General features: G+C 56.2%; 4 protein-coding genes across 4 annotated transcripts in view; 2 read left to right on the plus strand and 2 right to left on the minus strand.

Moving 5' to 3' along the window:
- Positions 1 to 14: 14 nt before the first annotated feature.
- Positions 15 to 4,500, minus strand: PTSG_04254 (serine/threonine protein kinase). Its single transcript, XM_004995095.1, has 4 exons — positions 3,107 to 4,500; positions 2,650 to 2,795; positions 2,303 to 2,372; positions 15 to 2,013 (listed from the first exon to the last, which is right to left on the minus strand). Exons 1-4 carry the CDS (start codon positions 4,334 to 4,336, stop codon positions 145 to 147), a joined length of 3,315 nt encoding a protein of 1,104 aa, XP_004995152.1. The 5' UTR covers positions 4,337 to 4,500; the 3' UTR covers positions 15 to 144.
- Positions 4,501 to 4,540: 40 nt separating this feature from the next.
- PTSG_04255 (TrkA-C) lies at positions 4,541 to 8,469 on the plus strand. The gene is made up of 6 exons (XM_004995096.1): positions 4,541 to 5,974; positions 6,219 to 6,328; positions 6,529 to 7,108; positions 7,389 to 7,494; positions 7,704 to 7,879; positions 8,085 to 8,469. The coding sequence occupies exons 1-6, from the start codon at positions 4,949 to 4,951 to the stop codon at positions 8,250 to 8,252; spliced, it is 2,166 nt and encodes a 721-aa protein (XP_004995153.1). The 5' UTR covers positions 4,541 to 4,948; the 3' UTR covers positions 8,253 to 8,469.
- A 178-nt stretch (positions 8,470 to 8,647) lies between these two features.
- Positions 8,648 to 15,887, minus strand: PTSG_04256 (uncharacterized protein). The gene is made up of 17 exons (XM_004995097.1): positions 15,612 to 15,887; positions 15,324 to 15,390; positions 15,045 to 15,140; positions 14,609 to 14,725; positions 13,668 to 14,358; positions 13,325 to 13,415; positions 12,985 to 13,153; positions 12,637 to 12,702; positions 11,910 to 12,376; positions 11,375 to 11,650; positions 11,136 to 11,229; positions 10,820 to 10,903; positions 10,471 to 10,626; positions 10,119 to 10,201; positions 9,846 to 9,924; positions 9,619 to 9,690; positions 8,648 to 9,370 (listed from the first exon to the last, which is right to left on the minus strand). Exons 1-17 carry the CDS (start codon positions 15,665 to 15,667, stop codon positions 9,254 to 9,256), a joined length of 2,781 nt encoding a protein of 926 aa, XP_004995154.1. The 5' UTR covers positions 15,668 to 15,887; the 3' UTR covers positions 8,648 to 9,253.
- A 99-nt stretch (positions 15,888 to 15,986) lies between these two features.
- The window catches only part of PTSG_04257 (uncharacterized protein), a gene marked incomplete at its 3' end in the record, with an annotated part of 8,583 nt that continues 1,439 nt past the window's right edge, over positions 15,987 to 23,130 (plus strand). The window contains exons 1-18 of the mRNA XM_004995098.1: positions 15,987 to 16,359; positions 16,663 to 16,770; positions 16,996 to 17,169; positions 17,393 to 17,691; positions 17,973 to 18,075; positions 18,285 to 18,371; positions 18,580 to 18,710; positions 19,084 to 19,263; positions 19,497 to 19,704; positions 19,973 to 20,041; positions 20,281 to 20,433; positions 20,618 to 20,701; positions 20,913 to 21,056; positions 21,274 to 21,327; positions 21,564 to 21,734; positions 22,067 to 22,129; positions 22,418 to 22,546; positions 22,785 to 23,010. Coding sequence (XP_004995155.1) covers positions 16,084 to 16,359; positions 16,663 to 16,770; positions 16,996 to 17,169; positions 17,393 to 17,691; positions 17,973 to 18,075; positions 18,285 to 18,371; positions 18,580 to 18,710; positions 19,084 to 19,263; positions 19,497 to 19,704; positions 19,973 to 20,041; positions 20,281 to 20,433; positions 20,618 to 20,701; positions 20,913 to 21,056; positions 21,274 to 21,327; positions 21,564 to 21,734; positions 22,067 to 22,129; positions 22,418 to 22,546; positions 22,785 to 23,010 — 2,659 coding nt within the window. The 5' untranslated portion in view covers positions 15,987 to 16,083. The remainder of the gene's footprint in view (positions 16,360 to 16,662; positions 16,771 to 16,995; positions 17,170 to 17,392; positions 17,692 to 17,972; positions 18,076 to 18,284; positions 18,372 to 18,579; positions 18,711 to 19,083; positions 19,264 to 19,496; positions 19,705 to 19,972; positions 20,042 to 20,280; positions 20,434 to 20,617; positions 20,702 to 20,912; positions 21,057 to 21,273; positions 21,328 to 21,563; positions 21,735 to 22,066; positions 22,130 to 22,417; positions 22,547 to 22,784; positions 23,011 to 23,130) is intronic.

Raw genomic sequence — 23,130 nt, forward strand, 5'->3', positions numbered from 1 at the left:
AGCAACAGCACCGCGATCACACTGCCTTTCTGTTGGTCACATCACAATCAGATACGTGTTTGCTGGTGCTGATTAATGTGAGATAACCATCAAGCTCGCCCGCCCCCCCCCCCAAAAGGCACTTCACAGCCTTCACTCACACAGTCACGCTGCACGTGTTGTCGTGGTTGTGGTCGTGGTTGTGGTTGTGGTTGTGGTTGTGGAGGCGACAAGCGGCGACGAGGATAATGGTGGCACTGGTGGCGGGTGGACTGTCACTGCTGCTGTAGCCGCGCTTGCTGTTGGGGCTGCACGTGGTGCACTTGTTGGTGCTGTTGGTGCACTTGCTACTGCCGCTGCTGTGGGGCTGGCAGGACCAGCGGGCTCAAAGCCCTCATGACCGCTAACACCACTGTCCTCCACCACCTCCTCCTCCGCTGTCGCCACCACGGGTGCAGCCTTGAACATGAACCCGTCCTTAAGAAACGGCAGCCGCCCAATGTCATACGCAGACGGCCGCTCTGCCGGATCAACGGTCCACATCGCCTCCAGCAGCTTGCACAGCCCAATGCGCGCCGCTTCCTCCTCCTCAACCCCCGTGTCTCCTCCAACGCTTCCAACCACGAACGTGTCCACACTGTCCCTCGCGCATTCGCCTTCGCCTTCGCCATGGCCATGGCTTTGCCCCCGCCACCGCAGCCCATCACCGCTGCGAGCACGCGGCCGGTGAACAGGCAGGGCTGTCAGCGCACCCGCCAACCGCTGCACAAAGTGCGCGCGCACGCGTTGCCACTGTGGGTGTGGGAGGTCGAGGGCCTGTCGCCCCAGGTACAGCTCCCGTGTGCCCATGGGCAGGCAGTCTTGCGTGCCAGCCTCCCACAGCAGGCAGCCAAGGCACCACACGTCCACGGCCCACCTGTACTCTGGTGCAATGAGGCGCTCGCCGCCCTCAAACGATTCCGGTGCCTGGTAGCACAGCGTGCCGCGCACCGTGCTAAGCGGCCCTGCCCTGCTCTGTGGACGAGGTGGATGCTGGTGGTGGTGGTGGTGGTGGTGCTCGTCATACTGGTGGTGGTGTGGCAGCAGCGACTGCGGGCCGAACACGTTACCTTGTTGTTGTTGTTGTTGTTGTTGTTGTTGTTGCTGTTGTTGTTGTTGTTGTTGTTGTTGTTGTTGTTGTTGTTGTTGCTGTTGTTGTTGTTGTTGTTGTTGTTGTTGTTGTTGTTGTTGTTGTTGTTGTTGTTGTTGTTGTTGTTGTTGCGGTGCTGTGGGCTGTGGGCGGCGTGGGAACGGGCCAGGCGTCTGCAACAGCGCCGTTGTCATTGATGTGGGCACCGCTGGCACACTTGTTGCTGCTGTCGACAGTGGTGATGGCAGTGCGTGTGGGGGCAGGACCGGTTGCGGTCGTGACGGCGACGTTGGTGGGGTCAATGCTCGCCCACATCGAGGTGTCCCATCCTCCCAAGAGCAAGACGGAAGCGAACGGGTACGAACACCCTGAGCCATGTGATCGCCATCATCACCAGTACCATCACCGCCACGTGCATCATCGTTCGCACCCAGCATGCTGTGCTGTGGGTGCATGTGCACGTGCGAGTGCGGATGCGTGTTGGGATGGGGTGGGCGTGGGACAAACACGCCGGTTGTGTTGCGGGCCAGCCCAAAGTCGCCCAGCTTCACCAAGTCCCTAGGGCCGGGCCGAGACTTGACGAGCACGTTCTCGAGCTTCAGGTCGCAGTGCACAACACCGCGCCCGTGTATGTACTCAAGCGCATCCGCAAGCTGCCGCACAATGTCAACAACGTCATCCAGCGTGATGGGCGTGTCAAACACAATGTCTGACAACGTGCCCCTGTCGCAGTATTCCATGATGATGCACACGCAATCCGCCGCACGGGCAAGGCTGGCGTCCGTGTGTTGGTGCCCAAAGATGTCAATATACTGCACCACGTTGTCGTGGCGCAGGTGCATGAGGAACTTTGCCTCCTCCACCACCGCCATGGTGTGCTGAACAGCGCGCGGCCCAGCTTTCACCTGCGCAACAACGTGCAAGAGTTACCCATGGGTGTGCGTGTTGTTGTGTTGTGTATGTGTCATGTGCAGTGGGGTGGAGTGGGTGCGTGAGGATGAAGTGTGTAGCTTGATGTGCGCGTGAGAGAGTGCATACTGTGTGTGAATGTGTGTGCGTGTGTGTGTGCGTGCATGTGTGCGTGTGTGTGTGTGCGTGTGTGTGCGTGCATGTGTGCGTGTGTGTGCGCGTGCATGTGTGTGTGTGTGTGTGTGCGTGAGAGTATACACATTGCGTGTGCGTGTGTGTACGCACCTCGACCATCTTCATGGCAAAGACGTCCCGGCCAAGTCGACACAGATATACGCTGCCAAACTTGCCCGCCCTGCACGGCATGCATGCAGCAGCACGTGAGCAGATGTGAACGAATGCAAAGGGCATGATGATGTGTTTGGTTGGTTGCAAGCGTGTGTGTGTGTGGCTGTCAGTGACAAACGAGGGCTGGCCTGGCAGAAGGTGCCTGTCGAAGCTGTTCCTGGCACGGCAGACGCCAGAGACGCAAAAAAAAAAAAAAAAAACCACATTGCACACCACAATATCCCGCACCACACCAAAAATCCCGCACCACAGCACGACTCAAGACAAGTTAACACGCCGCTCACCCAACAACGGCTGTCTTGTCGACGCGCACGAGTCCCCGGTCAATAGGACTGAGGGCGGATTGGCCAAGCACAATATCGTGGCTGCTGCTGCTGCGTCCCTCTCGGTTATGCTGCTGCTGCTGCTGGTGGTGGTGTTGGTGTGGCTGCTGTGACATGGAGGCAGAAGCAGCGATGCGTGCGTGGCGTTGGTGAGCAGCACAAGCGAAGGTGGGGGGGGGAAAGAGGTGCTTTAGGCGGATGCATCGATATAACGGCACAACGCACTGTAACACAAAAATGCAGATGCAGAAAGAAAGAAAGAAAGAAAGAAAGAAAGAAAGAAAGAAAGAAAGAAAGAAAGAAAGAAATGTACAATTCAGCACACACACAGATACACAGACACACAGACACACACAGACACACACAGACACACAGACACACAGACACACACAGACACACGTGCAGGTGGACGCCATACCCGACGGGCAGATGCGAGGATTGCAGCGGCAATCTCTCGCAGCTTGTGCGGCGACAGGGTGAGAAGATGGCCAAACGTATCAATGCCGTGCGATGTCAGGATGGCTGCACAGTCTTGGACATCCACGTGTTTCAACATTGTCAGTGCTCGCAGCAGCTCCCGCTCCATTCCACCACCACCGCCACCGCCACCGCCACCACTGCTCTCGTTGCCAGCATCACGGTCCATTCTCTGTGCACGGGGCAGCAATGCGCCAAACATGCGTGACAGTGACGCCACCAGTGCTGATGATGAGAGTGAGGACGAGGCTGCCGACGACGACGGTGTGCTTGATGGGTTGGAACGAAGGATGGGCGAAGACGAACGTGGTGCTGCAGCTGATACGGGCACAGCATGCACGGGTGAAGCGCTGGCTTGGCGGCTGATGACATGGCTGTCCATGTCAAGCGTCGTGTCCATGCTGTCATCATCATCATGGTGGTCGTAGTTGTCGATGGTGGCGTTGTGAAGCGCGTGCCTCGTCTGAACATCTTCAATCTCCTCAATGCAAGCTCTGTCATCGGAATGTGTTATCTCGGTGGCGCGGGTGTCGCTTGCCTGGTCATGCAGGGTGACGATCGTGGGTGTCCGAGACAGGTGTGACGGCGGGTCTGAAGCAGAGGGTGATGACGATGACGATGATGATGCTTGGAGACCAGGGTGGCTTTCCCGTGTATGAGCTGCATGGGAGTGCAATGACTCTGGTCTAGTGCCGGCAGACGAAAGCCCGTGCTGTAGAGGCTCTAAGATGGCGTGCAGGTCCTGACAGATACGCGCTATCTTCAGTTGTGCTTGTAGGGCCTCGGCGTAGTCATGCACGTCCAGCTGCGCCAGGTTGATGGCTGACGCAAGGTCCTTCTCGACCACAGACAGGCGTGAGGACAGGGTCCAGGCGCGTGTCCTGAGAGCGGACGCGATGGTGCCCGCGCCATGGCTTTGCGATACCAAACCCTGCAACACTGTGTGTGCGTCGTTGCTCTTGAGGAACGCTGAAGCGGCAGCAACGCGGGCCACGCGACCGTCCTGCTCCTCCTCTCCGTCGCGTGCAGTGACAGAGGCGCGCACGATGGATGGCATGTACGTGCACAGCAGCGCGTCCACCACGTCCAGCACGGTGTTGTCGAGGGTGGCCCTCACACTGTCCAGTCTGGCCCGCCAACTCTCAACCACTGTCGTCGGTGTGCCATCCATTGTGCAGGGTGACCTTGCAAGACATGCACTCGCAGCAGCACTCACCGTGTTTGACTGTTACTGTTACAACAACAACAACTCTACAGCACGCATCACATCACACCTCCGCCGTTCATCACACACCCAGCCAGCCAACGCACGCACAACAGCAACGCGCAGCGTTCCGGAAAATGCTGCTGTACCCGACAGCACAAACCGCATACACGAAGCAATGCCTCCCTCCTTTCCGTTGTGCAGCCAGCCAGCCAGCAGCCATCACATTCAATTCCTCCGCCCATCACCATCAGATCAACGACCACGCACCCAGCTCCCACACGCACTTCGCGGCATCGCTGCACTGTTGCTATCGGGCGGGTGTTGTGCGTGTCCTCCTTCACTCCCCCCCCATTGCTGTTGCCCTCTTCGAGCCACGCTTTGGCCTGTCATCGTCGCGTTTGTCGCACGGCACAGAGGGAACCCGCAACAACAACAGCAACGACAACAGCAACACCAGCAACAACAACAGCAACGACAACTGCTGCTTCACCCTAACCCAACCCAACACACACAACACATACAGACACACACACACATACACACAGACACACACACACACACACACCATCGGTCATCATGGCGTCGACGACTGCAAGCATCAGCACGGCGCCACTAACCACGACAAGCTCGTCGATGAACATGACAAACAACATCATGGCTGACGACAACGACGCGCCGCTGTGGCAAGGGATCGTCACGCTGTGCTTGCTTGGCGTGATGCTCGTGGCCATGGCCAAGGAGCTGGCCCCGCCAGACATGCTCATGATGGGCATCCTCGTGCTCTTCGTCCCCATGGGGATCATCACCATCAACGAGGCCGTGGAGGGCTTCTCCAACACGGGCATGCTCACGGTTGCCGTGCTGTTCCCCGTCGCCGCTGGCGTGCAGCTGACGGGCGCCGTCGAGCCCCTGCGGCGGCTGCTTGAGCGCCGCACACGGCCCGCGCGCGGCGAGCTGGCCAGCGTGCCAAAAGTCCTCTCCTGGATCATGCTGCCCATCGCGGCCCTCTCCGCCTTCCTCAACAACACGCCCGTTGTAGCCATGATGATTCCGCTGATTGAGAAGCTGGGCCAGCGCATCGGCGTGGCGCCCTCCAAGCTCCTCATCCCGCTCAGCTACGCCTCCATCTTGGGCGGCACGTGCACCCTCATCGGCACATCCACCAATCTCGTGGTTGTCGGCCTTGTCTCCGAGCGCGTTGAGGGGTTCTCCATGGGCATCTTTGAGATTGGGCAGGTGGGCCTGCCGGTGCTGTTTGCGGGCATTGCGTATGTCCTGCTGCTCGCCGCGCGCGTGCTGCCGGATCGCCAGTCTGTGACCACCGCCATTGTGCGCCCGAAGGAGTACATCACGTGCATGTTCGTGAAGAAGGCGTCAGAGGCGTCCAACACGACACTCGAGGGCAAGACGGTGCTTGAGGCCGGCCTGCGTAGCCTGCCTGGCCTCTTCCTCATCCAGATTGAGCGTGAGAACGGCGTGATTGTGACTGCGCCCAGCCCAGATTGTATCCTGCAGGGTGGCGATAAGCTCTTCTTTGCAGGCAAGGTCGACTCCGTGCTCAGCCTCTCCCAAGTCCGCGGCTTGCGCCTCGCCGAGGACGACGTAAGAAAACAGAAAAGGGGACCCTTGCGCGCGCGTGTGTGTTTGTTGTGTGTGTGCGTGTTCTTGTGTTTTGTGTGTGTCTGTGTGTTGTGTGTGCATGTATGTTTGTATGTGTGTGTGTATTTCCTTGCATGCTTGCACATATGCCTACGCATTATCACGCGGCGTCATGACACCGCCCTCGTTTCTCACCACATCACCACATCACCACATCACCACCATCACCATCACTGGTGACCATCAGGAGCACGAGGTTGACCTGAATCGGCTTCGTGGCGACGACATCCTGGTTGAGGCCGTGGTTGCGCCCCACTCCGCCCTTGTGCACCGCAGCGTCAAGGCCGCCCGCTTCCGGTGCGTGTGTGTTGTGTCGTGTTGTGCTGTGCTGTGCTGTGTGCGCGTGCGCGAAAAGATGTTCATATGCGTGCCCTTTTGGCTCACACCACACCACACCACACCATTGTACGTCTGCCTCGTTTTCGTCCCAACCTCACCCCGTAATCACTCCCCCCCCCTTTCCCTTGACCACCTCATCGTCGTGCGCGCGTGGGCAGCACGCGGTTCAAGGCCGCCATCATTGCCGTGCACCGCCACGGTGTGCGCATCAACCAGAAGATTGGCGACATTGTGCTGCAGGCGGGCGACACCCTGCTGCTCGTCACCAACAAGGACTTTGTCAAGCTGTACCAGTCCCAGGACCACTTTGCGCTCGTGAGCGAGGTCGACGGACACCGCAATTTGCGGTGGAACAAGGCTCCGATTGCCGTCATTCTCACCGTGGCCATGATTGCGCTCAGCGTTGCAGAGGTGATCGACCTCCTCACGGCCGCGCTCTTTGCGGCCGCTGGGCTCGTGCTCTTCCGCTGCATGTCTGCGTCTGAGATTCGAAGCGCCATCAACCTGGAGGTGCTGCTGGTGATTGCGGCTGCGTTTGGGCTGAGCAACGCCCTTGTCAACAGCGGCGCGGCCGAGCTCATGGCGCGCGCTGTTGTGTTGGCGTCCAAGCCAACGGGGGTAACGGGGCTGTACATCATGGTGTATCTCACCACCGTGCTGCTGAGTGCCGTTGTCACCAACAATGCCGCCATCACCATCATGTTCCCCGTCGCGTTCCAAGCGGCCATGGATCTCGAGGTAGCGGAGAGACGACTGAAGAAAAAAAGGGGGAGGGGGAGAAGGGTTCGTGTTGGGTTGAGCGTGTGCGATGCGTGTTGGCGCGTTTTGGTGTGTGTGTGTGTGTGGGAGTGTGTGTGAGTTGAACTGTCTTCATTGACCCCACTCGTGCATGTCAATGCAATGCAATCATTACCGTTCACACACACACACACACACACACACACACACACACACACACACACACACACACACACACACACACACACACACACACGCAATGTCTGCACACGTTGCGCAGGAGGATTTCTTTCCGCTGCTTCTGCTGCTGATGATGGGGGCGAGCTCAAGTTTCATGACACCAACGGGATACCAGACCAATCTCATGGTCTACGGCCCGGGCGGATGTGAGTGCTGCAGTGGAGAGGGGAGGAGGAGGAGGGAGGAGATGTGTGCATGCGTGTATGTGTGCGTGTGTGAGAGCAGTGAGTGAATGAGGGAGTGAGACAGACAGACAGACAGACAGACAGACACACACACAGACACACACAGACAGACACACAGTGTCTCACCATGATCCTTGCTTGTATCTCGTTTTGTCTTCGCTCTTGTGCAGACACGTTCATGGATTTTCTCAAGTTTGGTGGCGGGCTGCAGATATGGCTCGGTGTCATCACCGTCGCTGTTGTTGTCACGCTCGAGTTCTGGTACCTGTGGGCGGTGGGCATGCTTGGCCTGGCTATTGCAGTCTTCATCTTCTCTCCAAAGCCAAAGCCAAAGCCTCGTCGCGAGGTGTGTGTGTGTATGTGTGTATGTGTGTGTATGTATGTGTGTGAGTGTTTGTGTGCGTATGTATGTAAGTGGTCATTAAGTTCCCCTCCACCTCGTGTGCACGCCTGTTTCAATGCCACCGTCTGTGTGTGCCTTTGTTTCGTCAACCTCACGTACCTGAACTCCCCATCTTGCAATCGTTCATTTCCCAAATCCACATCACCAGACGGATGTTGATGTTGAGCGTGGCCCCAACAGCGACACAGAGAGCCCACCGCGCAAGGAGGTGTACTACTACCAGCCCGACCTTGGTCTTGCCAAGCTCGAGTGCTTCGATGATGAAGAGGAGCGAAGCATGACGGTGCAGCACGCCCTGTACGCCGACTTTGCATAGCGCCAATCAATGTCATGTCTCGTAATGTAATGTCACGCAGGCCTGGATGTGTTGCCGCATCATGATTTGTAACAGCAAGTCGTTGTTGACTTTGTCATGTCATCACTCTTTTCACCCTCCTTGTTCCTGACTGCACTACATATTTTCGCTTGTCCCTGCTTCCTGCTTATGTGTGTGTGTGTGTGTGTGTGTGTGTGTGTGTGTGTGTGTGTGTGTGTGTGTGTGTGTGTTGGTGGCACACTTCTGACCTGCTTCTGAATGGTTGACGTATTCGCTCCCCCCTCCCTTTCTACTACGATTTGCCATTGTTCTCGTTGTTACCTTGCAGTTAATAAATGATGTGAATGCAACGCTCTTCGTCTCTCTGTCACTCCCAATTTCTCATTGTCGTTGGGTGCAGCTTAGCGAGGCCTTATTCTGAACGGCAACGTCTAACACGAACTGAGAACCACACGCGCACACACGCACGCACACACGCACGCACACACACACACACACACACACACAACAGAAGAGATGACTAGGAGAGAAAACAGTGGAAGGGACGAGTGAGCCAATTGTGCCATCAATCAACACGTGACATGACGTAATGTGATGGAATCACACACCCATGCACACAGCGAGACAGCAGCAGCAGCACAACACGACCAAGAGGAGGATCAGCACAGGAATGGGCAGCTAACGAGGGACGATAACAGAAAGCGAAAGCCTGACCGGTGTCACACAACAAACACAGCACACGCAACACAAAGACGGCCCATATACACAGCAACTACAGCAACAGTGACTGGAAGAGGGGGTTGGGGGCGCTACAACCACAACACAACGAGGCATGCAACTACAGACTCAAAGCAGCTTAGGAAGGGGGAGGGGGAAACCCCGTGACCCATGTCTCAGTCAAGTCGACCGGTGATTGGTTTGGTGGTTGTCACCCACTGGTTGCTCTGTTGACACGTGTTGACACGTGTTGACACGTGTTGGTTGGTGGGATGGCTGGGTGACTACTGCCCGCCCTTGCGGAAGAAGGCGACGTTTCGCTCGAGAAGGCCGCGGTCAACTTCGAAGAACGGCGAGCCGGGCAGCGTGTACGTCTTCGCAATCAGGTCAATCAGGTACTCCTGGCGGTGTTGCAAAAGGACACGCAGGCAGGCAGAGAAAGGGGGGGGGGGACTTGAGTGAGGGGGTGGGTAGGAATTGAAGCAGAGGAAGATGAGGAACAACAGGAAGGATGCCCAAGCATAGAGTGCAGCGAGGCACGTTGGCACACATGTTGTTGGATCGAATTGGATGGTTGGGGTGCATTGGATTAGGCGATGTGTTGTGTGTATTGAAAGTGTGGTGCGCTGGGATGGCTGCGTGGCTGCACCTGCAGGTCGTGTGCGCGCTGGTCGAGGAAATCCTTGTTGATGCGCGATTTACGCAGCCGCGTCGTCAGCACCTGAAGAAGACAGGACCATCGCACAACACGGGCAAGGTCCACACGTGTGAGAGAGGGCGGTGAGGATAAAGTGTGTGCATTTCAGGCCGAACACACACACACACACACACACACACACACACACACAAGAGATGAAGATGAGTTTGTTCACTGACGTGCTCTGGCGGAAAGTTGATGTATGAGACGATGCCACGCAGTTTGCTCTTCATCAAGCGATGAAGGTCCTTAAAGTGGCTGCAACACACACACACATACACATGCATATGGTGGCGTGAGTCAACACAAGTCAGTCCATGGGCCGAACATCCAGGTGATACGCAAAGCTATGCACAAATACGATGGAGCATGAGAGAGCTGCGAAACCAGCGACAACGGAGCGATGAGGGGGGGGGGGAGGATCGAGGACATTGGCGTGTCTGTGAACGTACTTGAAGCGTCGCCAGACGTACCACCGCTCGCCAAGGAGCGTCACCTCCACCTTAAACACGTGGAAGTCCCCGCGCGGCTTGTGCTGCGAGTGTGGGTGTGAATGAGCGAGAGAAACACACAGGTGAGAGGAAAGGGTGGCATACACAGCCAAAAAAGTGCAGTCGCCAAACTACAGCACACACAGACACACATACGGACACAGACACAGACACAAGACGCAGACACACGGCACACAGACACAGACACAGACGCAAGAAAACACACACACACACACACACACACACACACACACACACACACACACACACACAAAAGCACGAACAAATGGCAAGACAGGTACGTGCGGCTTACCTCCTGAACCTTAATGTCCCAGACTTCGTTGAAGCTTCGTTTGCTGGATCCCTTTGACTGCATCCTGCGCTCCTCGGCCTTTCGCGCCTCCTCGAGCTGCCGCTGCATCGCTTGCTTCTCTTCCTCCAGCCGCCGAACCTCCTCCTCGTGCTGGCGCTGTGCACGGCACCACGCCACAGGTGCACAACACAGACGCGGCGGTGAGTGTTTTTTTTTTTTTTTTTGGGGGGGGGGGGGGAAGGGTGAGGAGAGTGGTGAGAGCAGGCCACAGGAGCAATACGCACGGCAGCATGAGGTCAAAGAACAGCACACACACACACATGCACACACACAAACACACATGCCACACCTCCTTTGCCTCGAGGTCGGCTGCAAGCAGCGACGCTTTCGCTTCTTCTGCATCCTCCATCGTCGACGCAATGCTGTCGTCAATCTGGCAAAGCAATTTGCACGGACAGTGGGCAAGCGGTAAGGCGCGGCGGAGGTGAGCGTGCGTGTGCTATTGATATACAAGGCACACACACACACACACACACACACACACACACACACACACACACACGCGCGCGCGCGCGCATATTCATGCACATATACATACACACATACAAACACAAATACATGCACACATTAATACCCCTCCCACACACGTGTGAACGTGCCCGCACCTGCTTGAGGCTCTCCTCGTGCTGTCGCGCTGCTTCGTCCTGCTCCTCAGATTCCCGCAGCCGAATCGTCTTCATCTCTTCCTCAAGATGTTGCCTGTGCACAAACACACAAACATGAGATGATCTGTGCATACACACACACACCAAACACACAAGACAAACAAAACACATACTGACACTAAGACACGCACATTCAGTCAAACACACCCGCACCCACAGACACACACCCACACGCGCACCGCTGCTGTTCTTGGCGCTGTTTCTCGCTGTATGCGCGGTTGCGTGCCTCCTCCAGCTCCTGAATCCGCCGCTGCATCTCCTGCATGCGCTCCTCGGCCTCGCGTTTCCTCGCCTCCTCCTTCTCGCGTTCCTCCGCTGCTGCCGCTTCCTGCACCTGCCGCTGCTCGGCCTCCTGCTGCGTCTGCTCGCGAAGTTTCCGCAGCTCTTCCTCGGCCTGGCGCGCTCGCTCCTCTTCCTGCTTCACGCGCCCGTGCATCACCCACGTCTTCGATGACCTGTGGGGTCAAGGTGTGATTGGTGTTTTGTTTTTGTTTGGGGAATTGGTATGGAAAGCGTAGGGTCATGGATGAGACAATGCGACGATAGGGACATGACACGCTGTGGAAGCTGGAGTAATCAAACACACGCACACGTACACGCACGCAGCAGCCCACACACACACACACACACGCCCACACACACACACACGCACACACGCACACGCACACGCACACACATACGCACACACACACACATACGCACACACATACGCACCTGCGACCATCGCTGCCTTGCTGTGCAGCGCGCTGCTCGCGAAGACGGGCCGCCTGGGCCGGGTGGTTGAAGCGCAGCAGCGTGTCGTTGCCAAGCTGCACCGTCACACCCTGGTTCAGCTCAATCTCGCCGTCGACGGGGACACCGTCAACCAGCACCATGGCCTCCTCGCACGGGTGCAGAACCACGCGGTCGGCGCCGTCGTCGGCCGTAAACTCGACCGTGCAGTGGCGATCGAGCACATCCGAGTGGTCCAGGCTGATGTCGGGCTCGGGATCCGCCCCCTTGTGCCCAATCGTCGTCGTGCCATCGTGGATGTAGTACAGCACAATGCCCGTTGCCAGAGGGTCATCGAGATTCAGGCTGACGAAATGTGGCATTTCAGACTCGACCGTGAGCGCACGGCCAGCCTCCTTGAAGGCAAGGCCGCGGTCCTCCATGATCTGATGCATCGCATCAAACTTGCCCTGCAGATACGAATGAAGTACGTGCCGTGTGTGAGTGCGATGGAGTGAGTGAATGAATGTTGTGTGTTTGGTGAGTGAGTGAGTGAGTGAGTGAGTGGGTGAGTGAGTGAGTGAGTGTCATGATGTGCGTGCGATGATCGAGCAAAACATCAGCTTGTTCACCAAGCAAAAGTCAAGTTGTTCGTGCACATCACCAGCAACACAGTGAGCGAGTAGACGATCTTATTCGTCATCATTATGATCATCCATGGTGGACGTACCTTCCAGTCGCTGACCATGGCGTTCATCATCTGTTCGCTCGCAGCAATTTGCTGCTCAAGCTTCGACTGCATGCACGGCAAAAGCGCGTGCCAGTGCAAAAGTGTGCGCGTGAGACACATTAAGGACCACAATACGACACACAGCGCCTTCAGGGGCACACCCACGCACATACAGACACAGGCACAGGCACACACAGGCACACACGCACAAACACACACCCACGCACAAACACACACCCACGCACAAACACACACACACACACACACACACACACACACACACACACACACACACACACACACACACTCCGAGGCAACCCCCTCCCCCACACACACACAAACACATACCTTGTCAGCGCTCTGTGCGTCCGTGAGGGCCTGGTCAATCTGGGAGAGGGCCTGTTGCGCGGCGTGCTTCTCGTCGTCGGTGGTGGCGGCCGTCAAGCGCGCCTCTGCCTCCCGCCGCTCTCGCTCAAGCCGCGCAATCTCCTCGTCCCCGCCAATCAGCTTCTTCAGCCTGAACATCATGACGACGAAGGTGGAATGACGAGGGTGATGATGACGGTTATGGTGGTGCTGATGTGCGGGTGGCAGTGAAGTCATCAGCACAGCACACACAAAGCCCGCCCCCTCACACAAACCACGGAAGGCGCACGAAAGCATGAGAACATGGTGGATATCGGGGCACCTGTCGACTTCGGCGCGGAGTTCGCGGATCAGCCGGACATTCTCGTCCTCGTTCACAATCGGTTTGTTGACAATGTTCTTTGCCCGGTTGGCTGTAGTTTGGTTGGAGGGGGGAGGGAGGGAGTTGGTGACGCGGACGTGAATGCAGGGATTCTTTGAAGGGTTTGCTTTTCACACGGAGGCCGAAAAGAAAAGCACAAGCAAACGTTTGCACACAAATGTTCACACACCCAACAACAACAACAACAACAACAACAACAACAACAACAACAACAACAACAACAACAACAACAACAACAACAACAACAACAACAACAACAACAACGACGACGACGACGCAGTACCGTAGTGGAGGGTGCTGAGGGTTTCGCCGTAGTTGATGTTTGCCGGGCTGATGGCTGCAACCATGATGGTCTTGGAGTTTCCACCCAGGGACTCCTTCAGCAGCCACGTGAGGACGGAGTCACGGTAGGGGATAAAGTGGCCCTTCTTCTTCTTCTTTGACGGGCTGGAGCGCTCAGCAAGCGCCGAGATGCACAGCCCAAGCGTGGTGAGGGACTTGTTGATGTTGCCGCCCTCCACCAGGCGCTGGCCCGTGGCCTTTGTCGCGGACGTGCGCTCGCTTCCCGCCAAATCCACCAGGTTGATCTTGCTCGACTTCTCCGAGGGGATGCCGGCGACAAACGACGCCTGCTTGAACTCAATCGTGAACACGGCATGGGAGCGGCTGCTCGTGTCGTTCATCCCCGTGGCCGCGGTTGTCCGGTTGTCATTGCCAAGGTCCATCAGCTCCTGAATCTGCTCAAAGTCCGTCACCTCGTGCACGGAGAGGCCGTCGACAAAGGGGCCCGTCTTTGGGTGCTCGCGCACCTTCAGCTGCGTTTTGGCGGGAGAATTGGTGAGCAGGTCACGCACACGCTCGTTGTAGATCTCAAGATAGCTCACGGTGGCGACAAACTTTGTTGTCTCGTCCGTCTCTGCCACCACGCGCTCAAAGATGCCCTCGCAGATGCGCGGGATCAGCCCAATCTCCTCCTGGTGGTGGTGGTGGTGGGGGTGGCGATGGTGGTGGGCAATTTGGCGTGGTGTGGATGAGGGTGGGGTATGAGGGGATGGGAGGGCGGGTGTGTGTGTTGGGTATGGGTGTGTGCGTGTAAGGAACCGCTGTGTTTGAATGCTGGTTGAGCAAGCGTGAAAGCGGTGAGTGATTATTAAGTGTGTGCGTCCACACGCGAGGGAGAAATGCAAGCGGTGGATGGGCTCAAAATGATGGCGCGCGTCTTACCCCGTATCCCATCATGGTGTAGGACTTTCCGGCACCGGTCTGGCCATACGCAAACACACATGCGTTGTAGCCCTCAAACGCTGCATCCAGGACGTCTGTGCCCAGGTCCTTGAACACCTGCGGGTCACGTGTCGCAAACAGCCAAAGAGGGAAGGCCACGGTCATGAGCAGGTGTATGGGGGAAAAGCAGGTCGTGCGGTCCATGCCCGTCCAGCATTTGTGCGTGGAGATGCTTTGCTGCTGAAAGGGGCTCCGCAGCGTTAGGCGGCAACGGCGTGCCTTGGATGCACACACACACACACACACACACACACACACACACACACACACACACACACACACACACACATCCGGAGAAATATGCACACAAGGAGAAACATGTGCACACATAGCAACATTCACACAGCTGGCATTCACATATGGATTTGCTGCAAACCTGCTCCTGCGGCGTGTAGTGGGCGTCAGACTTGTTGTAGGACCAGTAGCTGTGATCAAAGGTGAACCGCTTCACATCATCGCCACCAGGACTGTCCTGCTCCAGCAGAAGGGCGACAATGTGTATGTGTGTGTGTGTGTGTGTGTGTGCGTGTGTGTGTGTGAGTGAGTGGCGTGTGTGAGTGCACAGGGGGTTGCTGGAGGATGAGCAAGAGGGCGGATGGAGCTCAAGCCTTGGCAGCAAGGCGTCGCTGCAACGCAGCCAGTAGATGGTGCGCACCTTGTTGTGGAGCAGGGTTTGGGTTCCTTTCATTTCCACGATACATTCTGCCTTCTTCTTCTTCTCACTGCATCAAAGTGAATTGCAAAGACGTGTGTGTGTGTGTGTGTGTTTGTGTGCGTGTGTGTGTGCGTGTGTGTGCGTGTGTGTGCGTGCGTGAGGGAGCAGGATGCGTTGTGACATGACATGACGTGGTACAAGGCTGGGCTGTTCGCAAACACAGCACACACACACACACACACACACACACACACAAACACACAACCACAAAGAAGCCACACTACGTACCGGTCGTTCATGGGACGAACGCGCACGGCGACGCGCACAGCACCAGCGTTGCTCATGGTTGTTGCTGATGGTGACAACACAAATCAACACCACAAGGCAGCCAGACAGCGAGGCCAAACCAAACAACACAACACACCACCACACCAAACAACACTCGTGCTTCTTTTGACTCGCTCGCTCGCTCGCTTTTGCCTTGCGTGTCCTCTCTGTCTGTCTCCTCCTGCTGCGCTGCACACACAAACAAAAAGGGCAACAAGCTGCTGTGCTGTGTGGGCGAGAAGGAAAAAGAAAAATACACAAGCGCACCAAAAACCGCTGACGTCAGCAAACTTGTTTGTGGAAAAAGTGAGGAAATCTTCTCCTATTTTCGGAGGCGTTTTGTGGGAGGAGACAGAGTGCTGGACAACAACAACAACAGCTCACACCCACCAACCCACCTCAACACACCCACCTCACCTCGCTGCCTGTGACGATGGAGCGAGCAGACGAGATTGACGAGACAGACCTGGACGCTGTCGATGAGCTGCCAGGTCAGCTCACGGATCCCGATTCGGAGCGGGAGGGTGGCGCAGGCGGCACGCTGATGTTCCAAGACACCACGGCCGTGGATCGCAGGTCAACCAGGTTCGACCGCGATGAGGAGGACGCTGCCGAACGCGTGCGCATGGCACGATCTGAGGCCGGTGGGTTTGATCAGCCTCCATCTTGCTACCCAACGCTCGAGGAGCTCTACGGCGGCTCAAACAAGGTGTGTGCGTGTGTGTGTGTGTATGTGCGTGTGTGTGTGTGTGTGCGTGTGCGTGCGTGTGCGTGTGTGTGCGTGTGCGTGTGTGTGCGTGCGGGTGTGCGTATCTGTCTTCGGGCATGCGTGCGTTCACGAGCCAGCGGCGTACCACAGTGACCTGAGTGTGGATGGTCCTGATTGTGTTGGGCCACGCTGTGTTGGTCGCTGCATTGGCTGATCTGCAGTTCAAGCGAAACTAGGTGGCTGACAGTGCATGCGCACTCCCCACACACACCACACACACCACACACACACACGCACACGTAGGAAATGATTGGCAAGTGTGTGATGGCACACTGCTGCGATGAGAATCCCAAGAAGATTCACGCCGTGCTGCAGTATGAACTGCCCAAAGACAAGGCGTTGCGCGACAAGGTATATGCGGTCTAGATATGATGGAATCACACACACACACACAAACCATCACACACACAGACATACACACAGACATACACACACAACCTATCACACACACAGACACACACACACACATCATCATCATTCAGGTGTACTATTGTCTGGGGACAGTGGTTGTCTTTGTGAACGCGTTGCTCCATTCAACTCACGGCCGCCGTGCCTCAACTGAATGCATGTTTGCAGGTGCTCAACATCGAGCGCAAAGACTACCAGTACTTTGAACGGCTTTCGAGTGCGGAGTTTGATAAGATGACGGATCTTGTGAAGAACGTGCACCGGCGCCGCTTCTTTGAGCTCGAGCTCACGCAGGAAGATATTGCAGCAAAGATTACAGAGCTGCAGGGCCTCGCTGATGAGGTGTGGCATCACGGCGTGTGTGTGTGTGTTGACGTGTGTGTGTGTGTGTGTGTGTGTGTGTGTGTGTGTGAGACTGCAGCTCTTGAGGAAGGTGAGCACAGAGAGGCGGACAGACACGGCACACACGAACAGGTCACACAGAGATGCAAAGACACGCATGCACACAGACACAGGCACGCACACACATGCACCTCACGAGTGTTGCATCTGGTTGCGGTCACAGGGTGTTGCGACCAAGGCGCAGCTGAAGGACCTGAAGAAGAAGAAGCGCCACTATGAAGAGCAGGCGGTGGTCATTGAGAAGGAGCTCAAGGTCACGGAGGGCGAGAACGACATTGTGTTTGTCAAGGTGCACGTGCCATTTTCGGTGCTCCTGAACGAGGCAGAGCGCGCCCACCTCAAGATGCAGCTGCGCACCGACAGCGTGCGCACATCTGTTTCCCGCCAAACTTCGGAGACGCGCAACCTGCTCAGCCTCTCCACCATCATGGATGGTGTCGACAACGTCAAGCGACACCTCAAGTCAGTGGCTGCATATCCTGCGAGTCGTGGCTGGAGGTCAACCTGGTGCTGCCGATGCGCGTGCACTGTATTGCGCACATGCGCACAGGAAGATGGGCGGACAGGCAGACACACACACACAGACACACACACACACACACACACATACAGAAAGACACACATACAGAAAGACACACACACACACACACACACCACACAGACACACACACCACACACACACAGAGTACTCCATGGTAACCCCACACACCACTCACACTGTCACTGCGCTGCCATTGGTTTAGCTTTGAGAAAACGCTGGACCCGGACGTGTTCCGTCTCGTGTTCACCGTCAAGAACCGCGAAAACTTTGTCAATCACGACTCTCCACAGCTGTTCTTCACACAGGTACAGCACGCATGCAAGCACGTGCATGACACATACGCGTGTGCGTGTCGAAACTCCACCCTGCCACCATATCCACCATCACCACCCTCATTGTTGCCACCGCGACCACCATCAATCACCATCCTGCTCCTCCTCCTGCTCCTCCTCCTGCTCCTCCTCCTCCCCCTCCTCACCATCATCATCACCATCACCATCATCACCACCATCAGGCACAGGAGCTGTACTTGACGGACCGGGTGCTGAAGACGCGCCGCTACGCTCCGCGCGCATCTGTACCCGAGGACGACTCGTTCCAGGTGCGCTATTCGTCATGGCGATAGCGGTGGTCATGGTGGTCATGGTGGTGGTGGTCATGGTGGTCATGGTGGTGGTGGTCATGGTGGTCATGGTGGTCTGTTTGACACGCATGCGTGCGTGGGCTGCACAGCACGCAATTTCAATGCCCACCTCTGACATCCATTCTCTCCACCACACCGTGACCCCCACGACCTCCCCACGCGTCAGATTGGCTATGAGCGGCTCATCCACAAGGGCGTGTACACAAAGGCGTTCCCACTGCACGACTCAGACCTCTCTGGTCTGCAGCAGGGCCAGCGACTGCAGTTGGACGACAAGTGGGCAAGCTGGAAAAACTGGTGTGTACGTTGTGTGTGCATTTTGTGTATGCATTTTGTGTATGCATTTTGTGTGTGTACGTTGTGTGTGTACGTTGTGTGTGTGCATTTTGTGTATGCATTTTTTGTGTGTACGTTGTGTGTGTGTGCATTTTGTGTCTGCGGTTTGTGTGTGTGTGTGTGTGTGTGTGTGTGTGTGTGTGTGTGTGTGTGTGTGTGTGTGTGTGTGTGTGTGTGCATGTGCATGTGTGTGTGTGTGTGACGGTACTTGACAATTACTGCCGTGTGAAAGCTGCTGCCTTCTGCTCCTTTGATTGCCCTTTGCGTGTGTGAAACTCGCCATCCATCACACCTTTCGTCTCCAACACCTCCTCACCCCCCTCCTCCTTTTCAGGTACCACCACCAGCCAATTGACACTGTTCGCGACTACTTTGGGGAGCGCGTTGCCTTCTACTTCCTGTGGCTTGGCTTCTACACCAAGTGGCTGGTCGTGCCGGCTGCTCTCGGTATTGTCACGTTCTTCATCGGCACGGGCCTGCTCGACTCTGTGGATGTGCAGGAACTCTGCAACAGGTGTGTTGCTGGTAGACGCAATGGGGTGGGGCACGGTGTCATCGTGGTTAGTGTGTCATTGTGTTGGAATGTGTGGTTGCAGTAATGTTTTGGTTTGGGTTCTCTTTCACTCAAGCATACACGTGTGCGTATTCATCTGTTGGCGGATGTGCGTGTCTCGCAACTCACGATCACACATACACACACACACACACACACACACATACACACACACACACACACACGAACCCCAGCACGAAGACCATCTGTGCCACGTGCTCGTCGTGCGAGACGTGGTCGCTCAAAGACGCGTGCCAGGCCTACCGCTACAGCTACCTCATCGACAACCACGCCACCGTCGCCTATGCCGTGTTCATGTGCCTGTGGGCAACGCTGTTTCTCGAGTTCTGGAAGCGGCGGCAGATCCGCGCCGCGTGGTCGTGGGGCGTGAGCGACTTCCAGGTGGGATGGTGACGGTGACGATGGTGGTGATTGGTGGCAGGTGATGGTGGGCAACAGGACAAGACTGCATGTGTTTACGTGCGTGTGCGTGTGCGTACGTGCGTGTGCGTGCTTGCGTGCGTGTATGGGGAAATCGCTTCGTTTCTATGCTTGTTGTCATGTGCTGTGCAGTCTGCTCCCTCAATCTGCTGTAATTGCCGATGCATCTCGTCTTGTTCATGCACGCATGCACACATTCACGGCTTGACGCGTCCATCATCTTCGACAGAAACTCGAACCACAGCGACCCGAGTTCCAGGGAACGCTCACATTTGACCAGACAACAGGCCTCTTGCACGTGAGTGCACATGTGCCACTGCTTGTGCACGTGCATGTGCGTGCGGCTGCGTGCGGCTGCGATTGCAATATTCTCTATTGTGGCGTTTCGGGGAAGATATGACTTGCAAAGCTCACAAACCACAATCAACACGCGCAATCAACACGTACACTCGATACGCACACACACACACACACACACACAAACACAAACACATGCGCACAAACACACACATACACACATGCACATCCGCACGCCAGACGTTTTATCCGCAATCGAAGCGCGTGCGTCAGTACATTGCCAACGCCATGCTGGTTGCATCCATGCTGGCGTTTGTGGTGCTCGTTGTGCTCGGTCTCGCTGTGCTGCGCATCATCCTCAGAGACGCCCTCTACAGCTCCAATCCGGGCGGGGTACGTTGCTGTTGGCATCGCTGCTGTTGGGGGTTGTGCTGGTTGCTCGCGCGTGGCACATGTCTGATCGATGCTTTCCCCACGCAACCCCTAATTCCACTCTTGTGCACACACACACACACACACACACACACACACACACACACACACACACACACACACACACACACACACACACACACAGGCGGCTGCAAACCAGCTCAACGACTTGGTGACTGTGTTTGTCTCTTCTCTGATTCTCGTCCTCATCATCGTCGCCCTCAACCACGTGAGCACCACCTCATCCTGTGCAATCCCCGTTGCAATGTGTGCAAGTCACAAACGTGTGCAAGCGTACCTCTGTGTGTGCTGGGTCTCACTTACACACAGCCTCACAAATCCATACACACATGCACACACACACACACGGCCCCTGTCCCCTCACTCACTCTCACACTCACTTACGCCCCCACTTACGTGCTCTGCATGCACGGTTGCAGGTGTACAACCGGCTGGCTGTTGTACTGACGGATTGGGAGAATCACGAGCGCGCCTCTGACTACGAGCACGCGCTGGCCATTAAAGTGTTTGCATTCCAGTTTGTCAACAACTTCTGCTCCATGATCTACGTCGCCTTCTTCAAGGTGCGGTGTGGGTCTGTGCGCGTGGTGTGCGTGTATGATTGTATGCGTGCGTGCGTCTATGCATGTGCATGTGCGCGTGCATGATCGTGTGTGCGCGCGCGTGTGTGATTGTGTGATTGTGTGATTGTGTGATTGTGCGTGTGTGCAGGTCCTTGCATCCGTGCATTTCCACCTACATATCACTCAATGCTGCCCGTGATCACGTGTGCGGCGACAGGGAACATTCAATGATCGGCCGGGGCAGGAGGCGCGCATCTTCGGCTATGCGCAGGTGCACATTCATCGTGACAACAGCCCAGTGTTGTTCATTGGGTTGATCCTGTTCACATACATATACGCTCTCTGATGCATACAAACATGCACACATACATACGCTGACACATGCACACACACATACACATATTCTGATGCATACAAACATGCACACATACACACGCTGACATGACCTTTCTCCCTCCCTCACTCACTCCTCTATTTACACCACGCTGCCCCTACCACGGCCACCAGGACGGGTGCCCGGAGTACGGGTGCCTGCTCGAGTTGACCATCCTGCTGGGTGTCGTTATGATCGGACGTCAGGCCGCAGGCAACATCCGCGAGATTGTGGTTCCAAACGTGTTTGCGTTTGTCAACCGCCGCTCTGCCCGATACACAAAGCGCCGCTCCTCCTACATGCAGGTGCCGCACATGTGTACATGTGTACGTGTGTATGCTTGTGTGCAAGTGCGTGTATGTGTGTGCGTATGCTTGTGTGCAAGTGTGTGTATGCTTGTGTGCAAGTGTGCATTGATTTGGTGCGTGAGTTGGAAGATGACAGAGAGGGGGTGAGTGGTTGTGTTACACACTCCCGTGTGGATGTGCCATTCTTACATCGAAGGGGCGAGTCATGTTCGTCCCCTTATCCGTTCCGGCATGTTGCTCATCACCCTCTCCCCCCTCCTCCCTCCTCCCCCCCCCCCAACTGCGCTTGTGGGACACATGAACACTGTTCAACATGTACATGTGTGCAGGCAGCTGTGCCGTGGGAGGCGCAGTCGGTCATGGCGGGCGTTGGCAAGCTTGGCCTCATCCAGGTGCGTGCGTGTATGTATGTGTGTGTATGTATGTGTGTAAGTATGCATGTGAGAAATGCGAAAGGGCAACAAAGTGCTTGAACCTTGAGCAGTGCACATCCCACATACCGCTTGCACCCGAAACACGCACACACACACACACACACGCACACGCACGCACGCACACACACACACACACACACACACACACACACACACACACACACACACACACACACACACACACACACACACACACACACACGCACACACACACATACACACACACACACACACGCACATACGCAGGAGTACCTGGAATTGATGATCCAGTTTGGGTTCATAACGCTGTTTGTGACGGCGTTCCCGCTGGCGCCGCTGTTTGCGCTCATCAACAACGTCACAGAACGCCACGTCGACGCCATCAAGAAGACAAGGGTGAGGCACCCGTGTCACCTGCTGACGAAGAGAGGAAGGCGCACTGTGTGTGTGTGCGTGTGTGTGTGTGCGTGTGTGTGTGCGTGTGTATTGCATATGTGACAGAGCTGTTGCTTGTGTCACTGGAGCACATCCACAACCATCCTCGTCACCACAACCATCCACTCATCACAACCGTTTACCCCCCCCCAACAAAAAATATCACCACCCATCATTGTCACCTCCGTCATGGCTGCAGATCCACCGCCGATCGTTTGCAGACGCGACGAGCAGCATCGGCGTGTGGTTTGACATCCTCAACTTCCTCAGCGCCCTCGCTGTTGTGTTCAATGGCTTTGCCATCGCCATCACCTCCAACTACATCCCGCGGCTCGTGTACTCGGAGACGGAGGGCACGCTGCGCGGCTTCATTGACGCGCGCTACTCGTACGACGCAGCCAACGACTGCTTCTACCGGGTAATGCGTTCATGCCGTGGTTGTGGCTGTGTTGGGTGGTGTGTCGTGGATGGTGTGTGTGTGTGTGTGTGTGTGTGTGTGTGTGTGTGTGTGTGTGTGTGTGTGTGTGTGTGTGTGTGTGTGTTGT

This window comes from Salpingoeca rosetta (assembly GCF_000188695.1).
Source record: "Salpingoeca rosetta unplaced genomic scaffold supercont1.9, whole genome shotgun sequence".
NCBI lineage: Eukaryota > Choanoflagellata > Craspedida > Salpingoecidae > Salpingoeca > Salpingoeca rosetta.